General features: G+C 39.0%; 1 protein-coding gene across 1 annotated transcript in view; it reads left to right on the top strand.

Moving 5' to 3' along the window:
• The window catches only part of LOC116475130 (contactin-associated protein-like 3), a 261,759-nt gene that overhangs the window by 124,137 nt on the left and 109,914 nt on the right, over positions 1-27,708 (top strand). The window contains exon 4 of the mRNA XM_058445223.1: positions 17,861-18,008. Coding sequence (XP_058301206.1) covers positions 17,861-18,008 — 148 coding nt within the window. The remainder of the gene's footprint in view (positions 1-17,860; positions 18,009-27,708) is intronic.

Below are 27,708 nucleotides of genomic sequence, written 5' to 3' on the forward strand. Positions count from 1 at the left end.
CTTGAAGCTGAGTCGAGACGCAGTGTCTTTAATTCAGAACTGCTGCTAATCCGGTGTCCACGGACACTCTCGTAGAGAAAAGAATGCAAAGTACGGGGTGCAGGAGATGATATTAAACAGTCTCCGAATGTAGGTAAGTGCGAGGAAAGAAGGTGGAGGCAGTTTATAGAAGTGATTTAAAAGTTTTCACACAGTAGAAGCACATCCTGAACCAATCAGGAAGAGTTGGTTTAAAAAAAATCATGTAAAGGATATTTTGGTGATTCTGTACTGAAAGGGGAGAAGATGAGAGAAAAATCAATCAGAAGATTCAAACCTAGAGATAATGAGACTCAAACCCGGAGAGTATTACTTCGTTTTGCTAGAGATATCTACCAAAACCAAGTAATTTAGCAAATGAAAGATTGAAGGTAAAGTGAAGAAATGTCTTCTGAGGGACCCTTGGGCCTTGAAAGAGGCTGAGAACACCCTGTGTGGTCCCCTTGGTCAATCTTAATACAGAGTCTAAATCATAGCACACCTCTCTCTCTCTCTCTCTCTATCTCTTTCTCACTCCCTTCTCTGGGCAGGAGAGACAGCTACAGGTGCAGGAAGGGTGGTGTCCAGTGAGGGTCCCAGGCCAGCTTTCTCAGGGGTCGCACTGGGCTGGTGAGGATCTTTGCAGCCTGAGGGCACCAACACTGGATTGGATAAGGGCAGACCAGATGGAAGGAACCTGGCACAAGCCATTTAATTAAATGCCCCTGCCCCTCACCCTTAAGTTGGAGAGAACCAGTCTGCAAGCTTCAGATTCCAGAGTAGGAATCCAGGTAGGGAGGGAGGAAGTACCAGGGGCACACACAGACCCAGAGCCAAGGGGGAAAGTCTGTACAAAGCTGCCCCTGTCCTAGGCATCACTGGCGTGCCTGAGTGTCATGGGAGACAGCGACCACACAACACCCTTAGGGAAATGGGTGAGAGAGCAACACAGCGTGGCTGAAGATGAGCAGGCTATTCTAAAAGAAAATACGGACTAAGAAAAGATCACAATGATCATCCTTTCTTCAAGAGTGGTTACTTTTGGGGTTCAGTGAAAGAGTGGCCATCATTTTTTAGCTTAACTTTTATTTCAGTCGTCTTTTTTCTTTTTCTTTCTTTTTTTTTGAGACGGAGTCTCGCTCTGTCGCCCAGGCTGGAGTGCAGTGGCGCGATCTTGGCTCACTGCAAGCTCCACCTCCTGGGTTCATGCCATTCTCCTGCCTCAGCCTCCCCAGTAGCTGGGACTACAGGGGCCCACCACCACGCCCGGCTGATTTTTTGTATTTTTTTTTAGTAGGGACTGGGTTTCACTGTGTTAGCCCGGATGGTCTTGATCTCCTGACCTCATGATCCACCCGCCTCAGCCTCCCAAACTGCTGGGATTACAGGCGTGAGCCACCGCACCCAGCCTTATTTCAATATTCTAACCAAGAATGTTTATGTGCCTGGCGCGGTGGCTCACACCTGTAATCCCAGCACTTTAGGAGGCCAAGGTGGGCAGATCACGAGGTCAGGAGTTCAAAACCAGCCTGGCCAACATGGTGAAACCCTGTCTCTACTAAAAATACAATAATTACCTGGGCATAGTGGCATGTGCCTGTAGTCCTAGCTACTCGGGAGGCTGAGGCAGGAGAATCTCTTGAACCCGGGAAGCGGAGGTTGTGCTGAGCCGAGATTGCACCACTGCACTCCAGCCTGGGCAACAGAGCAAGACTCCATCTCAAAAAAAAAAAAAAAAGAATGTGATCATACTTTGTTGGTTGATTAATACATTTATTTTGTATGTCAACAAGGGTTATCTGACTAGTAAGACTGAACCATATTTTGTTTTTTCTTTGTTATTCTCTGCTAAAAACAAACAATAAAAGGACATTAAAACAGAAGGTCCTCAAAATGTGGACTTATAATTGTGCACTGATGGAAACAAATGAAAAAGCAACACATTTATCTCCATATAATAAAACACAAACTGACATATCAAAAATGGGAACTTTCTTGTTTAATTACTTAGTTGGGTACATTTTATTTCTATCCTTTTGAGAGTCAGCTGAGCATCTTTCAGGGAATTGACCTCCTGCGGAAAATTAGTCACCCTGAGGTCTCAGCTTTCTGGATTCCTGAGGATGTGCCCTACACCTGACAGGGCAGAAGCAAGGACAGAATGCCTCATGCTTACTTCAGTTTGCTTTTCAGATATATATTTATTTTTCTTTTCTCTCCAGCTCAACATTTAACTTTTCATGCATAGTAAGCATTCATCTTGAATTTATTGTTAATTACATAGCTCTCGTCATTTTGGTTTAGCAATATTGCCGACTCATTTAAATGCCAAAAAAATTTAATTTACTTACTAAAACTTCTAAAACAGGTTGAAAACACAATTTGGTGGAGGTTAGCCATTTGATTTCAACAAATTTCAGTTGTATATGGCTGGATTCTATTTAAATTACTTTTTTTTCTGAATGCAAAATTGATATTTCTTATAAATGCTAAGCATTATTTTCAATAAAAATGCCAAACTTCTGTGATAATCAACATATTTCCCTTATTAACATAGTCTAAGATATATTTAAAAATTCTAATTTGATGAGAAGATTATGAATAGGGATGGTTATCATTCACTCTTTCTGGATTGTTTCTCAACATTGAAATGGACAGTCATCGTCTTAGGAAAAACCCAAACTGAAGTTCTCAAAACTAGGTTTGGGGAGAATTATAACTGATTTGAGATTTGGTTGATAAATGCATCATTCCTGATTGGGAAATGATTAAATTTTCAACAACTGGCATTTGGGCCAATTTAAAGTGATTTGAGATAGATTATAACTGCAGTAATATTACTGGGGAAATGGAGTATTTGCTCAAGACAGGTCTTGTTCTTTTAACCGATTTTCCCTTTTTCTTGTGATCTGAACTTATTTCAAATTAGTTAGATGAGACATGGCATATGCTATTCGACCAAAATTTAATGGTCAGTGAAGATGTTAACACATCTTCTTGTTCACATTTTAAGCACATGTTGTAAGCACAATTAATATTCTCAATCTCAAAAACATTTACAGTCATCTCCCTGCAAGGGATTGGTTCCAGGACCCCTTCGGGTACCAGAATCTGCTCATACTTAAGTCCCACAGTCAGCCTTGTAGAGACTTCCGATACAGAGGGCCAACCATATTTATTGAAAAAAAGGTGACACATTGATTATAATGCATAAGTGTAAATGTGAAGGAAACCGTCTTCCTTTAGTACAAAAGGCATATTTGTGCCAGGTGAAATGACTGAATATAAGAACAATATTTAAAATAAGTTCTGTAGAACTTGCATATTACCTAACCTCGTTAAATATGGCTTATTTGCCTCGGGTGTTTCTATTTTTTAGTCCAAGGCATTTTCCCTTTTTTTCTCTCAGATTACTTATCTTTCTTCTTTGTCATCAATATTCACGGTATTGAAGCATCCCTTTAATTTCTTAGTCTATTTGATTTCCTCTAAAATGTCATTAGCATACTCTTTACATACTCAGACACATGGTACTAATTGATTAAATAAATTCCAAGAAAGACATAAAATTAAGCAAATTATTACATTCAGAACAAATGAGGGACATTTAAAGTCATAAACCCCCACCAAACCTTAAATTTTCAGCAAACAGAAGCTGTGTATGAATATGATTTTAATTAGCAGTCACTTCATTTTAAATAATCACATCACTTACAGAGGTATGATGTTAAGAGGCTTGGTTTTTGCATAATCACTGAGGGAAGGTGAGCGCTCACCTGAAAAGCACACCCAGCTGAACCCGGAGGATTCATGCAGTGGGGAAACTGAACTTCCGTTCAATGTAGCCTTGCTGAGGAATATTGAAAGACGTGACTAATCGTAGGTATTAATGCCCTATTGGGACAACCATAGATCCTGATAAAGAATTCTGAGGAACTTAACACCAGAGCAAGCCTGATACAGAAGTATGTAAAACAGAACATCAGAGTAAGCTCACTGTAATTACTGGTGCAAATTGAACATCTGCTGACTATTTTCTAAAGATAGGATCATGTGTAACAACTGCGACATTAATTTCATATAAATGGAGCTGAATGTTCATTACAGCTTTGTAGCCAGTTGCTGCCTGTCCACATACATTCAGGTTATTTGTTTTGCCCGATAATAAAATCAGCTAATAATGTATTTGTGAATTGGCATGTTTCTTTGGGTATTGATTTTCCCCCCAACAATTTGGTGATGGGGATGGGATTTCATGAGTGAGTGCTTCTATTGGGTCAATTTGTGGGAAGATTTGTGTCCACCTTCTTAAAAAGTCATTTTATTTTGATAAAACACACAACATAAAATGTGGCCTCTTGGATTAGGTAAGAGACTCCAACTGTTTGTTTAAAAGTCTCCCATTATCTACGTTGGCTCAGCAGGATTGGGTTCCTGGGGAAAATTTCAAACCCTTACTACAAATTTGAAGTTATTATTAAGCAAAATGTGTAATACAGGCTCACAGGTCCCATATGATTCAGCCTAGGTTTTAACAGCGAAAAATATGGGAAATCCAGAATGTTGCTGGCAAGTCTTTCTCTTAGAAGGGTTATTTCACTCTGTTATGTTTAGAATGGATAAACTTCTGAAAATTCTGCTTTGCAATGGCCAGAGAAAGCTTTTTTTTTTTTTTTTTTTTTCCTGAGACGGAGGCTCACTCTGTCACCCAGGCTGGAGTGCAGTGGAGCAATCTGGGCTCACTGCAAACTCCGCCTCCCGGCTTCATGCCATTCTCCTGCCTCAGCCTCCTGAGGAGCTGGGACTACAGGCGCCTGCCACCATGCCCTGCTAATTTTTATGTATTTTTAGTAGAGACAGGGTTTCACCATGTTAGCCAGGATGGTCTCGATGGTGATCTGCCCACCTCTGCCTCCCAAAGTGCTGGGATTACAGGCATGAGCCACCGCACCCGGCCGGGAAAGGCTCTTTTGAGGTAGACCAATTAATGTATGCACGGAGATTTTAAGGAAAAAAAAATCCCAAACAAACGGATAATTTATATCCCTGAGATGAAGTAGTCAGGAATAAACAAAAGAACAACCAAAAAGAATGAATTAAGAAATTATAAGAATAGAGTAAGAATCTGAAAGCTCTTTTTCTTCCTCCAGCTTCTTATTTCTTCTCTGCTGTCATTCCTATTGTTTCCTCAGCTTCTCTTCACCCTTCTTTGCTCAATCTGGGATCTCAGAGGAGGGAGGTAATGGTCTCTTGGATGAATTGGAAACCCTGGATGAATTCCCTTTAGAAGGAGCAAATTGTTAGCTTTATTAGAATATCCTGATATTGGATGTCCTAGTTCTGATCCCATCTCTGTGATTCCCTCTAAACTGAATATGCAAAACACAACTAAACATCTATAAATTACTCAGAAGAAAGATCAAAGAGTCAGTGAGAATTTGGGTAAGAGATTGTATCCTAGAATAAAGATTTTGGGTTGCTGAATGGTCGATTGCCTTAACAACTTAGAAGAAATGGAGGGAGTCAAATTACTATGGCATAACAGGGACTGAAACTACAGTGCCATACAAACCAACTTATTTTTCATTTCATGATGAAAATCAGCCCTATCCCTTTGCAACTGCAGTGACACAAATGCCAGAATCCATATTGCCTTCCCCCAAGTTCATATACTTCTCTTAAGAGATTTTTTTCTGTTGCTCTGGGAAGATTCACACAAATTTGCAGAAGTGCTCTGCAACATTTTTTCAACATATAGCTACACACATGAGGATATAAACTGGCTGCTGTGTGATGTGTTGCCTCTGGCTGACTTGCTCACTAGTGGAACAGGTGTGATAGAGGCCAAATTATACCCCCTCATCAGGGAGTCCCATGGCCTCAGGAAACCAGCCGTCCAACTCTTTCCATAACTCAGTGTGAGGGATGGCTGATGGCAGTCCGCGGAGCCTCTCTGCATATGGTGACCTCTAGCAGTGCTACAATAATGCACTCAAGAGGCAGGTGTGTCCCTGTTGCTTTTCATCAGCAGTGCACTGAAGCAGTTTTTAAATTTTGGGGGCTCAATTCAAGGGAAGATCAGAATATATCCTTGGTCCTCTACCTTTTAAGCAGCCTTTTTGCCAGGAATTTCCCTGCCAGCAATTGTCAGGAGAAAAAATAGTTGGATGGCAAGGGCGGACAGTTGGTGCCAGCAATCCATTTTGGGAAAATGTGGGGAAGAACTTAAGACTGCAGTGTTAGCTGCCCAGTTAGAATTATTCACAGAGGGGACAGACTTTATTGTGAGCCAACAACAAATAAAAAGGAATGCTCTAATGGAAAGTTGATATATCACTGTTGTAAGAAACCAGGATATTCAGAAAGGGGATGCTGAAGAAATTAAGGAAGACGCAAAGGATTCAACCTGAGTCTGAAGCTTTATTATCTTCTCTAGGAGATTTTTCTCCTGAGAAACTGGATGAGAAATAATTGGCAAATGGTGCAAACTAGTGTGCAAAATTGACATAATGAGGAAACTTTTGAGTTGGGAAGCAGAGAGCTTTATATGTCTGTTTCTTTTCCTCATCTTAATCTTTTCATGTTCTTTTGTGTGTGTGTGTGAACCCTGGAGCCATGTATTCTGTAATTTCTTCTGACCTTTTTTTTGTTTTAATATTTTGGATATCTCCGGACAACCTTCTGTCTGTTCTTGCTGCTCTGAAATTATTCTGCAAATAGATTTTTTGTAAAAGAAACATGCTTTTATCTAGTCTCCTGATGCACCTAGCTATTTGTTGGAAAGGGACTCGCTGTGTAAACGAATGCCCCCCACCCATTCTATATTCTGGGTGAAATGATTTTGGAGCCTTGGGAGGCAAGTCACCTGATGATAAGGTAAAGATATACCTTCTGAAACCAGTGGGGGCAGCAGGGAGTGGCAGTCTCACCTTGCACTGGAATAGATCATTTGACAAGAAGTAGATCCATTTTTCTGAATCCCAGGAATAAATATTTTAGTAAAATGTATCAATCATATAATTATAGCTTACAACATGGAATAGCTCAATTATAAGAATTATAATGTATACATTTTTTAATTAGGAAAATGAGCTGTAATAAAAGGCATTCAGTTTGTAATACTTATGGATTACCTGTGAAAAAGGAAGGAAAATTTGACAGGGAAGGTGGACCTGTTTATAGATTTGTACAAGATCTTATAGAAATAAGTATGTTTGTGATTCTTCTGGTACCTGTGCTTGTGCTACCTGACCTTGCTACTATTTTAATTACAATACCTATGTCAACTAAGTATTTTTCTGCATTAGACTTTTGTTCAGATTTTTTTCTGTACCTTTACATGAGAAATCAAGGTTCATTCTTACATTTACCTATGGCAGCTTTCGATATTTGTGGCAGTGGATTCCTCAGGATTTGGAGCAATGGATTCCTCAGGATTTAGAGTTTCATGCTGATTCAATATGCAGATGAATCATTGATAGCTGCTGACACCTTACATATGATAAGAAGAAAATATAACTTTCTACAAACTTTTAGCTTCCTAAGCATATAAAACATCCCTAGATAAATAGCAATAGTGTCAAACTGAACTCAAGTATTTGGGACATTTGTGACTGGCCAATAAAAAATAGTCCCATCCTAGAGTCAGCCTATTTTACAAATTAAGCCACCCATCATTAAAAATCAAGTTTGCCAGTTTTGGGGATTGGTTGGGAATTGCAGTCAGGGGATCCCTGCCTGTTCTGAAAAGGCGAAGCCTTTCACTGAGCGGTTACATCAGACATCACTTTACTGGGGTCATGTTAGCCATGGCAGATCTGTACAGGTCTGCAGCAACCTTAGTTCTTGCTACCTCAGAAGAAGGAATTCAACCGAGGAGCTTAAGGCAGAGGGAGAGACTGAGGCAGAGACTCAGAGCAAGAGTGAATGTTTATTAAAAAGTTTTAGAGCAGGAACCAAAGGAAGTAAAGTACATTTGGAAGAGGGGCAAGCCAGCGGCCTGAGAGATTCAAGTGCACGGTTTGACCTTTAACTTGGGGTTTTATACATTGGCATTCCACATGCACAGTAGCCTTTCAGCACTGGGGAGGGGTCCTAGGCGTAATGTGTTCACTGGAGTTGTATGCATGTTCCTAGAAGAAGGCCATGTACTAGTTAAACTCCACCATTTTGCCTCTTAGTGTGCATGCTTGAGGGCTGCTCACGCAGCTCCTGAAATCATATCGGGAAGCTTCTGATCACCAGTTTCAGGTGTTTCTATCTATTGCGAAACTGCCTTTCCCTGGCACTGGCTACAACCAATTATTATTTTAGAGAGACAGTGTAACAACTGCCTGACCATCACCCGATGGTTGCCTGACATTCCTGGGGTTGGGGGGTCCTCTCCTGTTCTGCTCATGTCTGCCTAGCTAGTATCACAGTCAGAAGAAGCTGAAAAGCCATTCAAACCCTTTAAGGACCTATTGTCTCCCCACGTGTATTCATAACTCTGGTAAACTATTCTACTTTTTCCATCTGGAGAATAAAGGAGTTGCTAGTGATGTGCTTACTCAGAACCTAGGCCCTGACTATAGACCTATTGGTTACTTTCCTGTCTTGTTGGATTCTGTTGTTCTGGGTATGCCAGGCTTTCTACAAGCCACAGTAGCTCTTCTGGTTGTGTAACTGCCTGATGGGTTCTTCCTGCTCACTGCAAAAAAAACAAAACAAAAAACATGGTATTTGCTGTAAAGAAAGAGTTTAACTTAACTCAAGGTCGGCCACACCACATTAGAGATGAAGTTATTGTTCAAGTCAGTCTCATCGAAGGCTCATAGGTTAGGGATTTTTCAAAGGTAGTTACATATGTATCCATGTGCCATGTTGTTTTGCTGCACCCATTACACAAACCTGCACATTGTGCACATGTACCCTAAAACCTAAAGTATAATAATAAAAAAAATAAAAAATAAAAGAGAAAAGGTAGTTTAGGGGAAGGGCTGGGAGTGGCTAGGCAATGGGTGCTTGCTGCTCGTTGGTTGGGGGTGTAATCACAGGGGTGTGGGAAATGATTCTTCTGCATGCTGAGTTACTTCTGGGTGGAGCTACGGGAGCTGTTGGCGGGTCCAGGTGGAGCCATTGGTAGTCAAACATGCAAAAAACCTGGATATCTCAAAAGGCTAATCTTAGATTCTACGATACTGATGTTATCTGCTGGAATTCATGAGGAAGTTGCATATCTCGTGACCTCTGGACAAATGGCTAGCAATCATTTATGTCTGTATTTTAGCAGAATTTAGGCTCCTCTATTCTCCTAGCCTGGTGGTCTCTCATTAGCTTTAGTTTTGGGGAAGGGCTATTATCATTTAAATTATAAACTAGATGTCTCCCAAGGTTGGCTTGCTTAAGCCCAGGAATGATTAAGGGCAACTTGAAGGTCAAGGGCAAGAAGGGGGTTAACTAGATGAGGTCTCCCCATTGCCATAATTTTGTCACTGTTAGAATTTGTGCAAAGGCAGTTTCAATTTCACTGTTAGAATTTGTGCAAAGGCGGTTTCAGAGCTGAGCTTTGACCCTAGGACATTGAACTTCCATGTACCTCATGTTGTTGCTGCTGCTTTACAAATTCATAGACAGAAAATTTCTAGCGCACTGCTGGATAAGCTACAAGCAAGTCTTATTATCTCATACTAATATTATTCTAGGCAGGTGGCACCTTTTGAGTCTAGTTACTCTGTTTGTAGATCCTAACCAAATAGGAGGATGTGACTGCCTCATAGTCACAGAAAATACTCAACCTAGGCCTGATTCATTCAGTATTCTTATTCCCAATGCTGGCAGTATTGTTCATTGATGGATCTTGTGTGAGAGACACACAGGGATATACAATTGCATCTTATGCAGTATTTTATAGGTAGAGATGGCTTTTTCTTAGAACATATTATACATGATTACAAGTGTAAAAATATGGTGAAATAATTTTGTTTGCTTTTCAAATGATTTTTGTTGCTAAAAACTAAAATTAAAAATAGGGAACAAGTATCCTAAATGTTTTTGAAACTATTATCATAGCAATTCTCAGACTATCAAGACTATGAACTATTTTCCATGATAGCACACAAATCATAACAGTCATAACCATTTGTATGTGCATATCCAATATCTAATATTCAGGGATAAGGTCATATGGATCATCCAGTTTAATGCTCACAGATTCTTATGTGAAATAATATATATTTGGTCATAGTTAAAATGGACAAAATAAGTGAATCTATCGACGGTCAGATAGTAAATATGTCAAACAAACAAATGATTACAATTTTCAGTTAGAATTACAAAAGCACTTAGATCACTGATTTAATAATAGTGATTCCCTAGCTAATTTTTTCATCTCTGCAGGTTGATTATCAGGGATGAAAAAGTGTGAAAACATTCCAATTAAGTAAATTGCTCTGCGGTTGGTGGGAAGTGCTAAGCAATTACTTGTGGTGCGTCCAGAGATGAAGATGGAGTGGGCATCTCTGAGTCACCCAGGCAAAGGAAGACAGGTGCTGCTCCTCACAGCAGAACAAGGAGCTGGGTTTAGAGAGACTGGATAGAATATAGCATTAGGAAGACTATCTCTAACAAACAAGTCAATGCACCAGTATTTTTCTGGGACCAACTGTGTGTTAAACACTGGTAAATACTGGGAGGGTTAAAGGTGCAGATCTTGGGGAACCTAGCATAAAATTCAACACAGCAGACATTTATTCTCCTTGAAGAATTCCTGATTTTGCAACAATGCCTATCATGTCCCAGAACAAGGCTGGTTGTTGAAAGTCTCTGAGAAACCAGAGATGGTGCCAGCATAACATCCTGAACTTTTATAAAGCCCAAAGGTTTATAATTATCATAAGGAAATCTGAGAGCAAGAAGACATGCTGATCGAGCTCACACAGGAAATTTGTCCCAGATCCAAGTCAAATGACAAGTTAGATGAATTGCCTGCTTTTTAAAAAGGTATTTTAACATTTAACTAATGTGATCATTCGAAGTCAATAGCAATATCTCAGAAAGAACGCCTGTTGAGTTGTGATATATTTAGTTGTATGCACTATATACAGAGCTAAGTGGCTAGTTCTGCTCTCCTCATTATCTGAATTATTTTAAAAATTACATTTAAGTTAATCTTGATTTGTATTTTGGATTGCTTTATGTTTCTGAATGATCATTTCCTCAAAGTTATCAGTAGTGAGCAAACACAAGGAAACATTTGTCTTTTTAAAACATGCACTACACTTTGTTTTTCTCTTTTTGACTTATTCAAATATGGTAAGTTAATTCATTTTTATTTAAAAAATGATAGGATGCTCAAGTATGAAACAATATACAAATGTATTTGCAGTGTTTCATTTTTCAATGATTATGTATATTTAATTAATTAAAGATATGCTTAAGTGCATATACACATACATTTTTTTCAATAAGGTACTCTTGCTGTCATTGATTATTCACTTATTTTCTAACATTTATTTTTGTCTTGACCCGAATATAAACTATTTCAGGCCATGCTTTTTTAGTGCTTTTAGATTCCATAGTACTTTTTTTTTTTTTTTTTGAGATAGAGTCTCACTCTGTCACCCAGGCTGGAGTGCAGTGGTGCAATCTTGGCTCACTGCAACCTCCACCTCCCAGGTTCAAGTGATTCTCCTGCCTCAGCCTCCTGAGTAGCTGGGACTACGGGAGCACGCCACCATGCTAGGCTAATTTTTGTATTTTTTTTTTTTTTGAAGTAGAGATGGGGTTTCACCATATTGGTCAGGCTGGTCTCAAACTCCTGACCTCAGGTGATCCACCTGCCTCAGCCTCCCAAAGTGCTGGGATTACAGGCGTGAGCCACCGTGCCTGGCCCCATAGTACTTTGTAGCATGCTTTCTAGCTAAACTGAAGCCTCAGGTGACATACCATGGCTCTCACAGCTAATTAATGAAAAAGCTGGAACCATCACCCACATTTCTTAATTCCTACTTCAGTTCATTTAATAATGCTAGAATAAGGCAAAGTCACACTTTTCTCATTTTGTGTTGACAAACATTGTATTCTAATGATTAGCAAAATATTAATAATGCATTCATGAGCACTTTAAAATAATTAAGTACAACTGTTCACATAGGCAGTTATCGATACTAATTTAAATAAGAAGCAGTTTTGCATGTTACACCATTATCTGTAATCTTCTGAAAATAACAGGGACAAAAGCAGTATCATCCTTGCCTAATGTCATCTGCTAGTGAGGGGATGCAGAGCTAAGAGATTAAGTTGATTCCGGCTGAGAATCAAAGGAAAAGGTCCATAGATTCATCCTTGCTTTCAAAGAGTAGCATTGTGAGAATGAGTAAGAGGAAATATTACTTAGTATTAACAGATAATAATCAGCAGTGTTTCCTACTAATTGATTATTTACCATATACTAGTCCTATGCTAAGAGCTTTAGAGATACGTGAGAGTCTTGTGAGTCTGGATCATCATTCTCCCCAGTGTTCAGAGGAGAAGGCTCTGCGTGGTTGAGTATCTTGCCCACAGTCACAGAACCAGTACATGTTGGGACTTGGCCTCAGACCCAGGTCTCTCCAGCTTTGCAGCCTGTGTTCATCATATGATGTACCACTTACAGGAAACTCCAAAACTGAGCTGAAGTCTTTGACGGTTGCAGGAGCCAGCATCCTGCTGGAGCTGTGGCCTCACAGTCCTGTCTGTGTCCGTGGGAGGGCTCTGTGGCAGCCCCAGGTCCCACTTGCCAGGAGTCCCTTCTTCACCCACGGGCATCCTGAGAACAGAGGAGGTTGAGGGGGCCGCAGCGGAGGGTTAACAGCTCTTCAGCAGGCACTGGGTTCACATGCTGGAGCCCTTTTTTGTTTATTTATTGTATTTAGACATCAGATGCCAAGGTTTCCATGAGTCACCGTCCTCAGTGAGGAATCATTAAGGAATGATGGGTCTGGTCTGCATAAGGCCCTGCTCTTGCCTTGGTGTTCATTCATTCATTAATCATATTTTTTAATACATGATTCATATTTCCCCAGTCCAATACGTTTTATTTGTATGTATTCTTTTAAAAATTATAATTCTTTTGTTCACGCATATTTACACTTACATATAATATTGTTTTATGTCTTTCATTTTACTTTTTACTGATTAACTCTGCATAACTATAATTGTACTAGTCATACTAAGTTGATAAAGATAATATGCTAATTTTTAATAATCTATAGAAACATTTTAATTGCTTCATAAAATATCAAGGCATATGTCATGGTAATTATATTATTAATGCTCTGTACTTAGAATTAATACAATTTCTTCATATAACACTTACAATTAACAAAGTGTCTTAATCAAATAATCTTGTTAACAGGCATTACAGAGAGCAGCTTAACAATATCTTTCATTTGTATAGTTCCTTAGAATTTTCAAGTCACCTACAGAAACATCTTCCAACAAGCTATAATTGGGCAGAGCAGTTAGTATTATTCCCATGTTACTCATAAAGAAGCTGAGATTACAAGCACTAAAATTTGTATCCAATATCAGCATAGTCTGGCAATTAAGGAAACAGAATTAGAACTCAAGGACTCACGGGCACTTTCTTACCCCACACACAGACAGCTTAAAATAATAACAGCATATTAAAATAAGAATCTCTCGTCATACATTTGAGTGTTTGGGAAACTAATAATAAACCGAAGCTGCTGAAGAATCTATTTCTTTTAGACAAGGTTTTCTAACATCTTTGTGAGGACTAACTGAATTGATGTGTGAAATTGCATAGGACAGTGGTGGCCCTATGCATAGTAGAGATTTAATGCTTATTTTAAAATTCAGAGACTCATTTCAGTATCTCGTAATTTAAAATAAAGATTTGATGATAAAAATCCACTAAAACAGAAATGACAAAATGACAAATTTGGAAAAATAACAAATTTCTAACAGTCTTCTTAAAAATAATTGTTGATGAGTCTTACATTGACAGATTTTTTTTCTGCTTACGGCTGTCAATCTGGGTATTTCATACTCAACCACAACTATCCATGCACTTAACATTTTGCAGACCAGGATATCACATGAGCACCATCACTGACTGTGACTGTTAGATTTAACTAATGTACCGCTAAAAATCAAAGTCGAGTGTTGGAAATTTTTCAGTAATGTCATTAATTCCTAAATTATTTATGAAACATATTTCCAGCATGTGAGTGGACTCCAAGCCACAGATTTCACTCACTTTCATGTATACCTAAGGAACATGTTATGGAAACTGATCTTTTTATCTGAAAATACTCGTTTTTGATTACTTAATATAATACTTAGCTAGAATGCCCTCAAAGACAGAATCTACATCAAACTTAAGTGACTGTCTTTCAATAAGATGGAGCTTTTATACCTGAACACACCACACACACACAAATTGCAGGGGAATGCTGTAAAAAATAAATGATTTATAATCTTACAAATACATTATATATATTAACTAGTTTAATTCTTACCACGATTGCCAGATAGATATAATTTTTCTACTTTACAAAGAAAGATGATGATTTCTCCCAAGGTCACATGCCTGCTAAGACAGAAAAGAATTTGAAGGACTATGGCTTCCGAAAACTATTCTCTACACCCTCACTCTCCACAGAGCTGTAACTTTTGCTATTTATGTCTAAAATGAAGAAGCCTCTGCAGAATTGTTGAAGGCTGCATATTTCTATAAAAGCTGCCTTATCCTTCTGGAAGTTTCGTTTTTCCACCTTAATAAAACAAAGCAGGAATAGGTCTTTGTGTTCGCCATTCTTTCTGTCCGTAGTGGTCATGTGCTCACATATGAATTCATGTCTGCTCTGCAAACTCTCAAAGCAAACTTTGAATATAATGAATAAGAGACTACACTGCGTATTTTTAAGACACACATTATTTTACTGTTACAGATAAGGTTATTTCAATAATAGGCCCTGAGTGTTACGACAGTGAAATGCTAGTATAAATCTTTCCTGCCGAAAATCTATTCTCTTTAATTTCTATATCTTTAAAGAACAATGGTTCATTTGGTTTGTATCCCATGAAGGTTGTTATAATTCTATATAAGACATTAATAATGTGATTTCTCAAATTTCAAATGAATTAATGTGATTATATATATAAACTTTTAAATATATTTTAGTCATATGTAATAAATGTTTGATTTTTTATTGATATCTCTGAAGTTGCAAAGAGTATGTTTCTCATCTGCCTTATTCACAAACTATTAGATAATGTCTATTTAAAGTTTCTTAAATGTTAATCTAATTAAGCAAAAATTGACATTAAATTTTATTTTGCTACATGATCCTATTATCACATCACTCAGGAGTATATTTTCCAGAGTTTATACTTTGAAACAAATTGAGAAAGAAATAACATTTGGCAGATAAAGGTGAAAAAAATTCTGTTTTGGTAGGGTTCCTTTGAAAGGTTTTTATTGTATTGTTTTTACTGAGGTTTACAAAGTTTATTCAGCTACAGAAAAATATGATTTTAATTCTGCAACTGAATTTTAACATTGGAGTCAAAATGCTTATAGGATCTGATGTTCCTGTATTAGCTTGGCTGTATGTCTTAGATATTAAACCCAAATTAGAACCAAAATAAAAGGATGGATGAACCATCTCTACCAACCATGCCAACAATGACCAACCTGGGTCACAATCACAGCAGCCACCTCCACACAGGTGGTGGGCTGACTGATTTCCAGATGTTATCTCAATTAGTACTCTGGCCCTTCAAGATCAGTTTTACAGATGAAGAAACTGCAGCTTGCAGCAGCAAGTAGCAGGGTTTGAGGTGGTAGAGCTGGGATATGGCTTCTTTTATATAGGTCAGCCTGGGCTGTCCAGACAGAAGGTTGTGAGTGCAGAGGTTGTGCAAATATTTACCTGAAGTTGGTATAGCGATTGTTAACTCAAAAAATGATGTCGATGTACATGACCCTTTAGTTGGAACAAGAGTGAAATGATTATCTCTGGCTGGGCATGGTGGCTTAATGACTGTAATCCTAGCATTTTGGGAGGCCCAGGTGGGCAAATTACTTGAGGCTGGGAGTTCGAAACCAGCCTGGCCAACATGGCGAAACCCCGTCTCTACTAAAAATACAAAAATTAGCCAGGTGTGGTGGCATGCTTCTGTAATGCCAGCTACTGGGGAGGCTGAGGCATGAGAACTGCTTGAATCTGGAAGGCAGAGGTTGCAGTGAGTCTAGATCGCACCACTGCATTCCAGCCTGGAAGACAAAGTGAGACCCTGTCTCAGAAAAAAAAAAAAAAAAAAAAAAAGTGAAATGATTATCTTGGAATTGGCATGAATTAGCAATAGACGAACTGTTACCAAGTCTGACATCAACACTAGTATTTAAAATTGACCACATTCACTAAGGCATTTCCTGTATTTTTATTTCCATGTGTTTATACCCAGGGAGACCCATTGGTGGTCCGATACGAGGCAGGCTGATCTTTATTCTCTTTGTTTTGTTGTTAAGCCTGGTACATTCTTTGTGTGTGTGTGTGTGTGTGTGTGTGTGTGTGTGTGTGTGTGTGTGTGTGACAGAGTCTAGCTCCATCACCCAGGCTGGAGTGCAGTGGCATGATCTCGGCTCGCTGCAAGCTCCACCTCCCGGGTTCACACCATTCTCCTGCCTCAGCCTCCTGAGTAGCTGGGACTACAGGGGCCCACCACCATGCCCAGCTAATTTTTTTGTATTTTCAGTAGAGACGGGGTTTTACCGTGTTAGCCAGGATGATCTTGATCTCCTGACCTTGTGATCTGTCCGACTTGGCCTCCCAAAGTGCTGGGATTACAGGTGTGAGCCAACGCGCTGGCCCTAAGCCTGGTACATTCTTTAGTAAAGCAAAATAATTAGGCAGGAAACATTCTTCATTCTCGGTTGAACTAACTGCTGGCCTGTGCCATACATAGATATTAACTATGTCCCCCAGTCATGTTAGGTGATAGCACTTCTAGTGCAAAAGAGCATTAACCCTTTCCTTGTTCTCACACATGCCATATTCTTAAAAATCTGAAAACAATGAAAAAATATCTAAAACAACTTTGTTTGCTTGCACCCTGATCCTTCCCAATGTTCAGATAGCAAGATGGACCGAGGAGTGAAAGCCCCTTTGCCCTGGAACAGACAGTGGCAGTGTGCTGCTCTTGACACCGCCAGCAAGCAGGCCACAGGTGCATGGAGCTGTGTTCATTGTGAAGTGGATTCAGCCTGATAACATGGAATCAATGCTGCCATTGAAATAAAGCCAGATGTAATCCTGCCCACACTCTGTGATAGCTGTCCTACCTCCAGAGAGTCCTTTCTTCTTCCTAGACTGTAGTTTCTCATTATAAATTAAAGGTATGGGGCTGGAATCATGTCCAGGTCCCTTCAACTCTCTAATTGCAGATTCCAGGATGCTCACTGCAGATCCTTTGCATGTTACCATGGTGCTTGATTGCCCTGCCATGTGATGTGGCTTTTTGTGAGCATCTTTACCACTTGATGAGGGAAGAATCTGTGGGATAGCATTTTAGAAAAGTGAACTTCATAGAGGTCGCCATGTTTATAGTCATTTTAATGATGTGGATGAAACTTAAACTACCTTGTAAATAAAGAAAACGTAGACAATGGTGTCGAATTCAGGGACTGGAGAGGTTGTCACATCCTTGTTAACCATTATCAGTGTTTCCTTTAAAACAGCAGCTTTTTGCATATTAGCAAAGCGAGCATACATTGCTCATTGCCATGGGAGGTGATGACATGAAGATGGTGCGTCCCGCAGATACATTGATCCCCTTCTCTGTTTTCTCCCAGGGTTTTCCAGGAAACACAAATGCAGACAGTGTGGTGCACTACAGACTCCAGCCTCCCTTTGAAGCCAGGTTCCTGCGCTTTCTCCCTTTAGCCTGGAACCCCAGGGGCAGGATTGGGATGCGGATCGAAGTGTACGGATGTGCATATAGTAAGTGGCCTTTATTCCCTGTGTGAAATCAAGGTCAGCAGGAGATCCTGTCACAGCCAAACTGTAAAAGCCAATGTCGGCATGAAATGTTGAACTTGACTTTTTCTGTCTTTTTAAATAGCTGGGCAAGCAGAACTGGTTTTTATGGAAACACTCTAGTGTCTCCCCATGACAATGTGGACTTCAGTTACTGTCTTTTATAGTTGAATTTAGAGGTGGACCTGAACTGAAACGTAATCTGTCTTTAGATTCTCAGAGTTTAGCAAAGTACTTGCAATATGGTAGGCATCTAATGAAACGAATACAATTCAAACTAACAACAGATGATGCTATTTTTTCTGAAGCTGAGATGACATGTTGTCTGGGAAAACAGGAGCGGTACTGGGGGCAGGGCATGCTTTCTCACAATCTCTTGGTTCTCTGTGTTTTTCTCTGCTAACGTCCTCTTTTGCACACCGTGCTGTCACTTCACTTGATCTTCACTTGGTGGGAACCTGTGTTTAGTCAGCTTCTTTTCTCACCTATTCCTTGTTATAAAAGTGGAAAGGATGGGGCCGACATGAATATAACATAAACAAAAAGCCGGCCGTGAAATTATTTGGTGGTACTCAGTGACACAGTTGCCACTTGATGATCTAGAACATACTTGTATTCTTTCTTTACATTATCATAAAAATGTTTTAAATTATTGTCAAAATGGAATAAAATTTAAAAATACTCCTGTATAAAACTGGAGAACAAGTCAAAGAGCAGCCTGGGTGGAAATGTCTCAAGTGGCTTCCATTTGGGTCTGGCCGGATGTTCATATCACACTATTTACACACAGTCACTCCCATTCTCTACCTACTCACAGCTTTAGCCCTGCAGAATATTGATTTTCTAAAGCATGATAACAACGTCTGTCATTCATGCAGCATTTAATGTCTCAGATACTATTATTTCCATTTTATTACTTAACCCCTGTACAACCCAGTTCATTTCCCACCTCTGCCTCTGTTTTTTAGTGTTTACATTTCTACGGGGCTAAATATAATGGTGTTGCTTTACCAACAGTTTTTTTTCTTCCTCTTATTGTTTATCTCCTTCCATCCCTGTTTTCTGGGACCTATAACTGTGCTCTCTGTTTCAATGGCTAAGATGTCTGATATTTAGAATCTCTCTTTGATGCTGTGAAATTACCTTCTCCTCTCATTACTCTGAAACAACTTCAGGTTTACTGACTTCAAAGTGGAACATGCTCTTTGATGGCGATTTGCCATTAGCTTAATGTTCCTTCATGAAGAGATATTACTCCAGTTCCTTGGGCTGGAGGTTGGTACCAGGAAGATCAAAGCCCCATGCCTGATTCCAGGAAGGGCTGGTGGGTGGTGCAGCTACCATGCAATCTGCTGGCACCGTTAACTTCTGTAAACACATGCTGTTGGCCGTAAGGAACTCCTAGTAAAAAAACCCAAACATGCAGACAGATAATATGTGACCACTGCTAACTAGCTAAAAGTAATTCTTTAGAGCAAGTGGACATCTACATTGTCTTTTTTTTCCTTAGAAGAATAATTGTTCAAGTATGGTGATTTTATTTTTGTTGTTGACAGTAATACAATCCTTTATGACTTTTGTTAATAATGGTAGTTTCAGTATTTTCCTTTGTGTTTCCACTGCCCTGCTTGTTTTCTAGAACGTTCACTCTTCCTTAAGCAACGTGGTGGTCCTCCGCTCAGAGAGATCACCATTTGATGCTAAAATTTGTTCAGACACCTCATCATCATAGCGCACCCCTGGGCTCCATCGATCCTCCACCTCAGCCTCCTGAGTAGCTGGGACTGCCCAGCCCTAGTGTTACTAGCTTTTCTACACTTCATTTACAATAATAGATTCATTATTCCTTTAAACTGTGTGTGTTTTCACAGACTCCTGGCTTACTGTATGCATTTATCTCTATTTCCACTTCTAGCCTGGGGATAGGTTGTAGGTTCTCCCAGACTTGCTGCTCAACTGCAGAATAAAGCCATGAGCACAGATGGCCTCGGGCCCTTCTTGACAGCTGTGTTCTCCTGGTTTTCCATGCACCTTTGCATGCTACTCTTCTTGCCACTCCTTAAAGGCTAACATTATCCACAGATTGGTTCTAGGTCTTTTATCCTGCTCCTAAGCTCTCTCTGAGCCTTTTATCCACTTCCATGAGTTTTCAGTAGCATTTACACACTGGCTGATAACTTCCAAATACGTATCCGCAACCTACTCTAAGGAGTTCCAGCCTCTGATACCAACCTCTCTTCACTGGCCCTGTGAACACTTAAAACTCAGTTGTCTATCTGATCATTTTCCTTTGTCTTCCATCTTATAAAATGATACCAACAGCCACCTATTGACTGAAACCTGATTCCATCTCCTAAATGTTTTGAATTTCTTTCTCTCCCTCCAGCTTAGCCTAAATGAACACCAGCCTCCTAAATCAGCTATTTGTCTCTGGTCTTGACCTTTCCAGTTTTTAGTCCACACAATAATCAGGATGATTCCTGGAAAAACACGCACATTCAATTCTTCAAACTCGATTGTTCAAACATGCTTTAAGCCACACCCAAGACACTAGGATTCTGTCCCAGAGGCCTTAGACAGAAAAATAAGTTCCCTATGCTCCACTGCCTGTCCAAGAACAGTGACTCCCCGAGGGAGAGGGGAACTCCCCGAATCTTAGGCCACAACCCTATGAGTCCTTGACGCATCTATCTCCCTTGCCATCCATGTCCAGTGAGTCACGAAATTCTGTATTCTTCCCTCCAAATTACACCTTGCATGATTTCAGCTCTCTCCAGCTCTACTAGTGACTTAATGTAAACTTGGTGTCCCACAGATTATGGAAATTGCCTTCCAAGTTTAGGTCATTCTGTCTCTGTTCATAGCTGACTACATTATATGCTCCACACTGCAACTCAAGTTACCTTTTAAAAATGCAGAACTGATACAATTACGTCCCTGTTTAATACCATCAGTGGCTTTCCATTGTTCCTAAAATAACATCCAGACTCCCAGCAAGGCCGGAAGGAGCTTGTCCCTGAATAACTCTCCAGTGCCACCTCTTGCTGCCGTCACCTGCTACCTGTCCACTGTCAATTGTATCCAGCTTTTTACTGACTCAAAGCCTTTATGCCTGTGGTCTCCCCTGCTTGAAATGCTCCTTCCCCATGTTCTCAACTGGCTATTTACTCTTCCTCCTTTGGATCTTAGTTTAAATGACGCTTCCTAGGCCCTCACTCTACATTTGGTTCCTCATTATAAGTTCCCAGGAAGCCTATAGTACGACTTCATGTGCTATAGTCACTTTTTTTTTTTTTTTTTTTGAGACGGAGTCTCGCTCTGTCACCCAGGCTGGAGTGCAGTGGTGCAATCTCGGCTCACTGCAAGCTCCGCCTCCCCAGTTCACGCCATTCTCCTGCCTCAGCCTCTCCGAGTAGCTGGGACTACAGGCGCCCGCCACCACGCTCGGCTAATTTTATTTTTTTTTTTGTATTTTTAGTAGAGACAGGGTTTCACCGTGGTCTCAATCTCCTGACCTCATGATCCGCCCGCCTCAGCCTCCCAAAGTTCTGGGATTACAAGCGTGAGCCACCGCACCCGGCCTATAGTCACTTTTTATAATGTATCTGTATCTGTCTTATTAGAGGCCTGATTTCCTTTTTTCTCATTAGACTTCAGGCTACACTAGGGTAAGGTACATTCATTGCTGTAACATCAGCACCTAATACAGAGCCAGGAATATACTAAGTGCACCACAGCTTTGCATTGAGTGAATGAATGAATGAATGAATGAAGCAATTCAGAAAAAAAGGCTGACATGATAATAAAATCTGAATAATGAATCCAAATTCCAGATATTTATTTCTCTCTTATACTAGCCATCCAGGTAAGGCAGGTATCTTGGAGATTATATTGTTATAAATTGTAGTATTAAAAATTGTAATAACTAGTAAAAATAGCAAATATAAGATTTTACAGTTATGTTTCCATTCTTCCATCTGATATTTGATGCATCTTTATGTAGTAGAAAGGCAGTTATTAATACCTAGATATTCCAAGTGAGCAATCTGAGAAGCCACACCAAGGGCCGGCAGTGCAGGAGCTACAAATAATCACCAGAGACAGGGAGAGGACTCCAGTCCTCTGACTACCAATTCCATGTTCTTGATGGGTAATAACTGCTGAGGTTTTATAAAGGATCATTATATTGATACTTGTTTTGATATATTGCTATATTGATTGATGGCAGCAGCTTCTTTTCTACTTTCAGAGAGACAGCATCAAGCTGCATTGTATTGTATATAAACATTTAGTTTTTGTTTCTGTGCCTTCCTCCTTTTTATCATGCCAGCTTTAATTATCCTCAATTTCAGAGTTCTTTAAATCACTCCACTTTCTTTGATGTTAATGCAAAAAATAGAACGGTCCTCTTCCTGTTGTTTTCTCAAGTAGTTAGTATCCTTTCCATCTCTTTAATTCCCAATCCACTAGTGCAGATTTTAAGGGCTTACATTCCACTCCATGCTAGTGTTTTAGTATTTTCATTAGATAACACTGAAACATGGCTTTTGTCTGATTCATGTTTCTGTTAAACTGAGATTGGGCTTCTATTCCTTTGTAAGTCACGGGCAATAATTCATGAAGAAAAAAGAAAAAGGTTAGTATTCAAGGTTGACTTCATAAATAACCAAGAAGAGCTTGGTTCGCCACTTTTTTTGTCCCTTAATGGTGGAAAATTTGGTGGGGGAGGGTGTCTGGGAGTGGTGGATTCTTTTTTAAAATTTTAATACTTGGAGCACAGCCCAGATAATTAACAGAATTTTAAAATGTTCTTTTCATGAAGATTTCTTTTATAATGTCCCAAGTGAAAATCATTTTTTATTACTCACAGGTAATTCTTTATTCATGCATTTTCTGTTACATTTTCTTATAACTTAGTCTTCAAATAGTTTTATATGTCATTCAGACTCCGTCTTACATAGCTATGCTATTGCCAATCAGTCCTTTTCTTATTCATCATTCTCGCTTCACTTATAATTGGTGAACCATGTATTTGCCAGTTTTGTAGATCAAATACAGTTGAATATTAGCAGCTTCATCTGGTGCTGAGTGCTGTACTGTTTTCTATAGGAACAACAGACGGCAAGTGGAGGTTTCCAGTAAAACAAAACAAATAGTGACTGGACAAAGAAGCAAATTTTATTTTCTCCCTTCCAAAATCTTACCTGTCCTTGATTAGAATTTGAGACATGGGAAATTTTCATAACTCCTGAGATGGTCCAAGCTTGTATTTCTTCATTGGTGTTCTAATGAAGTTAGAACTACCTACGTCTGTAAAGTTCCTTTAATTGTTCTATCACTTTTACATATACACGCTATGCTAGTTTGCATCACTGGCACCAGTTCTGCACCTGTCCCTTGCCAGCGCCTGTGAGTGGCGTATGCTTCCCTGCCCCCTGAGTTTTGAGCCGGCCAGTGACTTCCTTTGGCTAATGGTAGGCAGAGTCAACTACAGTGTATCTGCTGTCCTCCTTTATGTCTACCATTAATAAGCATGCCTGAACTATGAATTCCCGTAAAATGAAAAGAGATACATGCTTTACATATTTTGAAGCTGTTTCATTAAATGCATATAGATTGGGAATTTTTTATCTTCCTTAAAATTGACTTTTTGTAATTATGAAATATCCTTGTTTATTTCTAATAATGCCTCCTGCCTGTAAGTCTGCATTCTCTGATGATAGTACTGTATAGCTATACCAGATTTCTTTTGTTTAGTGTTTTCATGGAATATCTTTTTCCATTCTTTACTTTCAAACTTTTTGTCTTCATATGTAAGGACTCTTTCTTTATTATTTAAACCGAATCTGGAAATCATTGAGTTTTAGTTGGTATACTTAGTCCACTTATATTAAATGTAATTACTGACATATGTGAAATTGGAGCTGACATGCCACTGACTGTTTTATATTTGGTTCACTTGTTTTATACTCCTTTTTCTCTCCTCTTCTTTTGGGTTAATCAAGTTTAATTTTTCCAGTTTTTCCACTATTGTTTGCTGTTCTAATTTTGTTCTCCTAGGTACTTGAACTACTACTTTTATCACTTTCCAAACAATACTAGGATTAAGTACAACTTATGTTAGTTAAACCATGTGTGCTATGTTGACACATTTTAGTTTCATACATACATGTGTATATGTGTACATATATTTTTAATCACAAAATTTAATATAATTTTTTTTGCAATCAGTATTCACTTGAATTTACTCACATATTTACCTTCTCTGAATTTTCATGCTCTTTTTGAGTCAAATTCTTTCAGCTAGAAAGACTCCTTTTAATATTTGTCTTAGCCCAGTTCTACTGGTAATAAATTGTCATATAGCTTTTGTTTGCTTGAAAATTGTCTTTATTTTATATGAACTTCTGAAGGCTGTTTCAGCTTGCTGGAGAATACAGTCTGTAGTTATTTTCTTTTGGCCTTTTAAAGATGGCATTCTATTGTTTTCATGATGTTTATTAAGAAATCAATAGGTAATTGATTTTTATCCTATAAGGGAAATGTGTGTTTTTCTTCTGGTTACTTTTGAGAATTTATTCTTTGTCTTTGATTTTCAGCAGTTTTGCCTTGATGTGGCTATTTTAGTTTTCGTTGGATTTGTCCTCTTTGGATTTCACGAAATTTCCTTTTTCTGTGAATTGATTATTAGATTGGGTAATTCTTCACTGTTATTTCTTCAAAATATTGCCTCTGTCTCGCATTTCCTTTCCTTGTTTCTGAGACTCCAATTACATCTGTCTGAGATGTTTGTATCTTATTTTCTGTCTTTCTCTCTTTCTCCCTCCCCGTCCTCTCTCTCTCCCTCTCCTTTGTCCTTTCTATTTATGCTGCAGTCTAGACATTGTATACTGCTTTATCTTCTTTACTACTAATCAGATCTTCTGCTCTGACCAATCTGTTGTTGAATATGCAAATGAGCTATTAATTTTAGTTATTGCAGTTTTCAGTTTTGGAATTTCTATTCATGTATCCTAGTGAAATTCCTTATCTTGCTATCTTCTTGGAAATATTAAAGATTATTTTAAAGATTTTTATTATTATTTTAAAGATTTTTCATTAACTTCAATATCTGGGTTATCTCGATCTTTTCCATTGTCTGGTTTGTGTTTCTGTTTTGATGTCTGATAATTTTGGCTGAATTCTGGACATGTTGGACAGAAATTTGTGGAGGCTAGAGAAGACAAAGTGATCCCCCAGTGAATTCCCACCACAGCCTCTGATAGCTTCTAGATTAGGCACAGATCTTAATTCAAATAAGCATTTAGCTGACTCAGTGCAGCGCCTCAGTCCCCATGAGGCCTAGTTGGTGTCTTATATCTGGAGTACAACACTTCACTAGTCCCAACTGAGATTTGAGGGCTTTTACCAAAATGTTTCTTTGAAAATCTCTGAATTCTGCCGTCTGACTCCGAATTATGATGAGTCTACAGCGACCCCTGCTTCGTGACCCAGCCTCATAGCTGTCCTGTCACTTTCTGCTTGGCCACCTTGTCTCTTGCCCATTGCTCCTTGGGAGTTGACCAGTGCTTCAAGGGTAAAAGCAGAAAGAGTGTTCTGAGCTTGTCTTATATGATCTTTACATTTTTGAGTCCTGGCAGTCCTAGTAGATCTTTACAACTTTCAAGAAGATTATTTAAACTTTACTTGATACACATTTTCTACTTGTCCTTGGTAGGACATGTAGTCTTCTGAATGTTTGCTTGTCATAACTGAAAATATAACTGCATTTCTTTTAATGCCATGGGAAATGTATTGAAGAAAACAAAGTGTATATAACTTTTTCATATAATAAGGTGTTTATAATACAATCTACTTAATATTTTGGAAAATTATTTTTCTGTAAAACAATGAAGTGCTAATTAAATTTCAACAAATATTTTTTTAAAATAAATAAAGCTGGTCACAGCGGCCCATGCCTGTAATCCCAGGACTTTAGGAGGCCAAGGCAGGCAGATTGCTTGATTGCCCAGCCTGGGCAACACAACAAAACTCCATCTCTACAAAAAATAAAAAAACTATCTGGACATGGTGGTGTGTGCCTATAGTCCCAGCTACTCAGTAGGCTGAGGTGTGAGGATAGCTTGATCCCAGTGAGGTCAAGGCTGCAGTGAGCCAAGAGCATGCCACTGCACTCCAGCCTGAGTGGCAGAGTAAGACCCTGTCTCAAAAAAAAGAAAAATTTTTAATAAAAAAGTAAAATAAATAGAAACTCAAAATAAGATGAAAAAGTAAATCCATGTCCATCAGAAATAAGTAAGTTGAAGAATTGGAATGTGAACTTACTCAGAGAGGATTCCAGACTCTGTGCAATCAACTATTTATCTTTACCAGGAAATGGGAGAAGGAGAAAAGAGAGAGGAAAGAAAGGGAATAGAGAGGAAAGATCATGCATGAAAATTAAAGAGAGATCAAGACCTTTACTGAGAATGTAGAACCAAGGCCTGTTTTCCGTAAGTTCCTCTTATTATGCCCAGAAGGAAAGAATGTATGTGAGTGAATAAAGGCAAATATTTCCTAGGAAAGCTTTGTGTATTCATCGATTGCAGGATTCAGTATTCTTATCATCCTCCCCAAATTGATCTACAGAATCCCAATACATCTATTCTAACTTATTATTATATTAAAATGAATTGCCACTAGTCTTTAGAGAAATAAAGTCACAATGAGAAACCACTATACACCTAGCAGAATGGCTAAAATTAAAAAGGGTGAAAACACCAAGTGTTTGGCAAAGATATGGAATTCTCATACATTGCTGATGGGAAATGTGAAAATGATACTATCACTTTGGAACAATTTGGCATTCTTCTAAGCTGAATATACACTTAATATGTAACTCAGCAATTCCACTCCCATGTATTTACCTGGCAGAAATGAATGCATATGTCAACATAAAGATGTATGTGTGAATGTTCCTAGCAGCTTTATTTATAAAAGTTTAAACCTGGAAACATTTCAAATGTCTATCAGCAGGTAAATGGATAAACAAGTTGTCAAACAGTTGAATACCCCAAGCAATAAGAAAGAACAGACTGGTGATATATGCGACAGCATGCGTGTATCTCAAAAACATTACACTTAGCAAAGGAACACAGACACAAAAGAATACATACACATGATACAATTTTATGAAATTTTGGAACTGACAAAACTCATCTGTAGTTACAGAATGTAGATCATTGGTTTCCTGGGTCTGGGTCTGGGTGACAGTGTTGGGAGTTTGACACAAATGGCAATTAGTGAGTTGATACGAAATTGCCTATACCTTGATTTTTTGGCAATAACGTAGGTATATATATTTGTTAAAACTCATTGAACTAGGCCGGGCGCAGTGGCTCACGCTTGTAATCCCAGCACTTTGGGAGGCCGAGGCAGGCAAATCACAAGGTCAGGAGATCGAGACCACGGTGAAACCCCGTCTCTACTAAAAATACAAAAAATTAGCCGGGCGTGGTGGCGGGCACCTGTAGTCCCAGCTACTCAGAGAAGCTGAGGCAGGAGAATGGGGTGAACCCGGGAGGCGGAGCTTGCAGTGAGCCGAGATTGCACCACTGCACTCCAGCCTGGGCGACAGAGCGAGACTCCGTCTCAAAAAAAAAACAAAAAAAAAACCTCATTGAAC

Source organism: Hylobates moloch, unplaced genomic scaffold, assembly GCF_009828535.3.
Source record: "Hylobates moloch isolate HMO894 unplaced genomic scaffold, HMol_V3 SCAFFOLD_10, whole genome shotgun sequence".
Classification (NCBI taxonomy): domain Eukaryota; kingdom Metazoa; phylum Chordata; class Mammalia; order Primates; family Hylobatidae; genus Hylobates; species Hylobates moloch.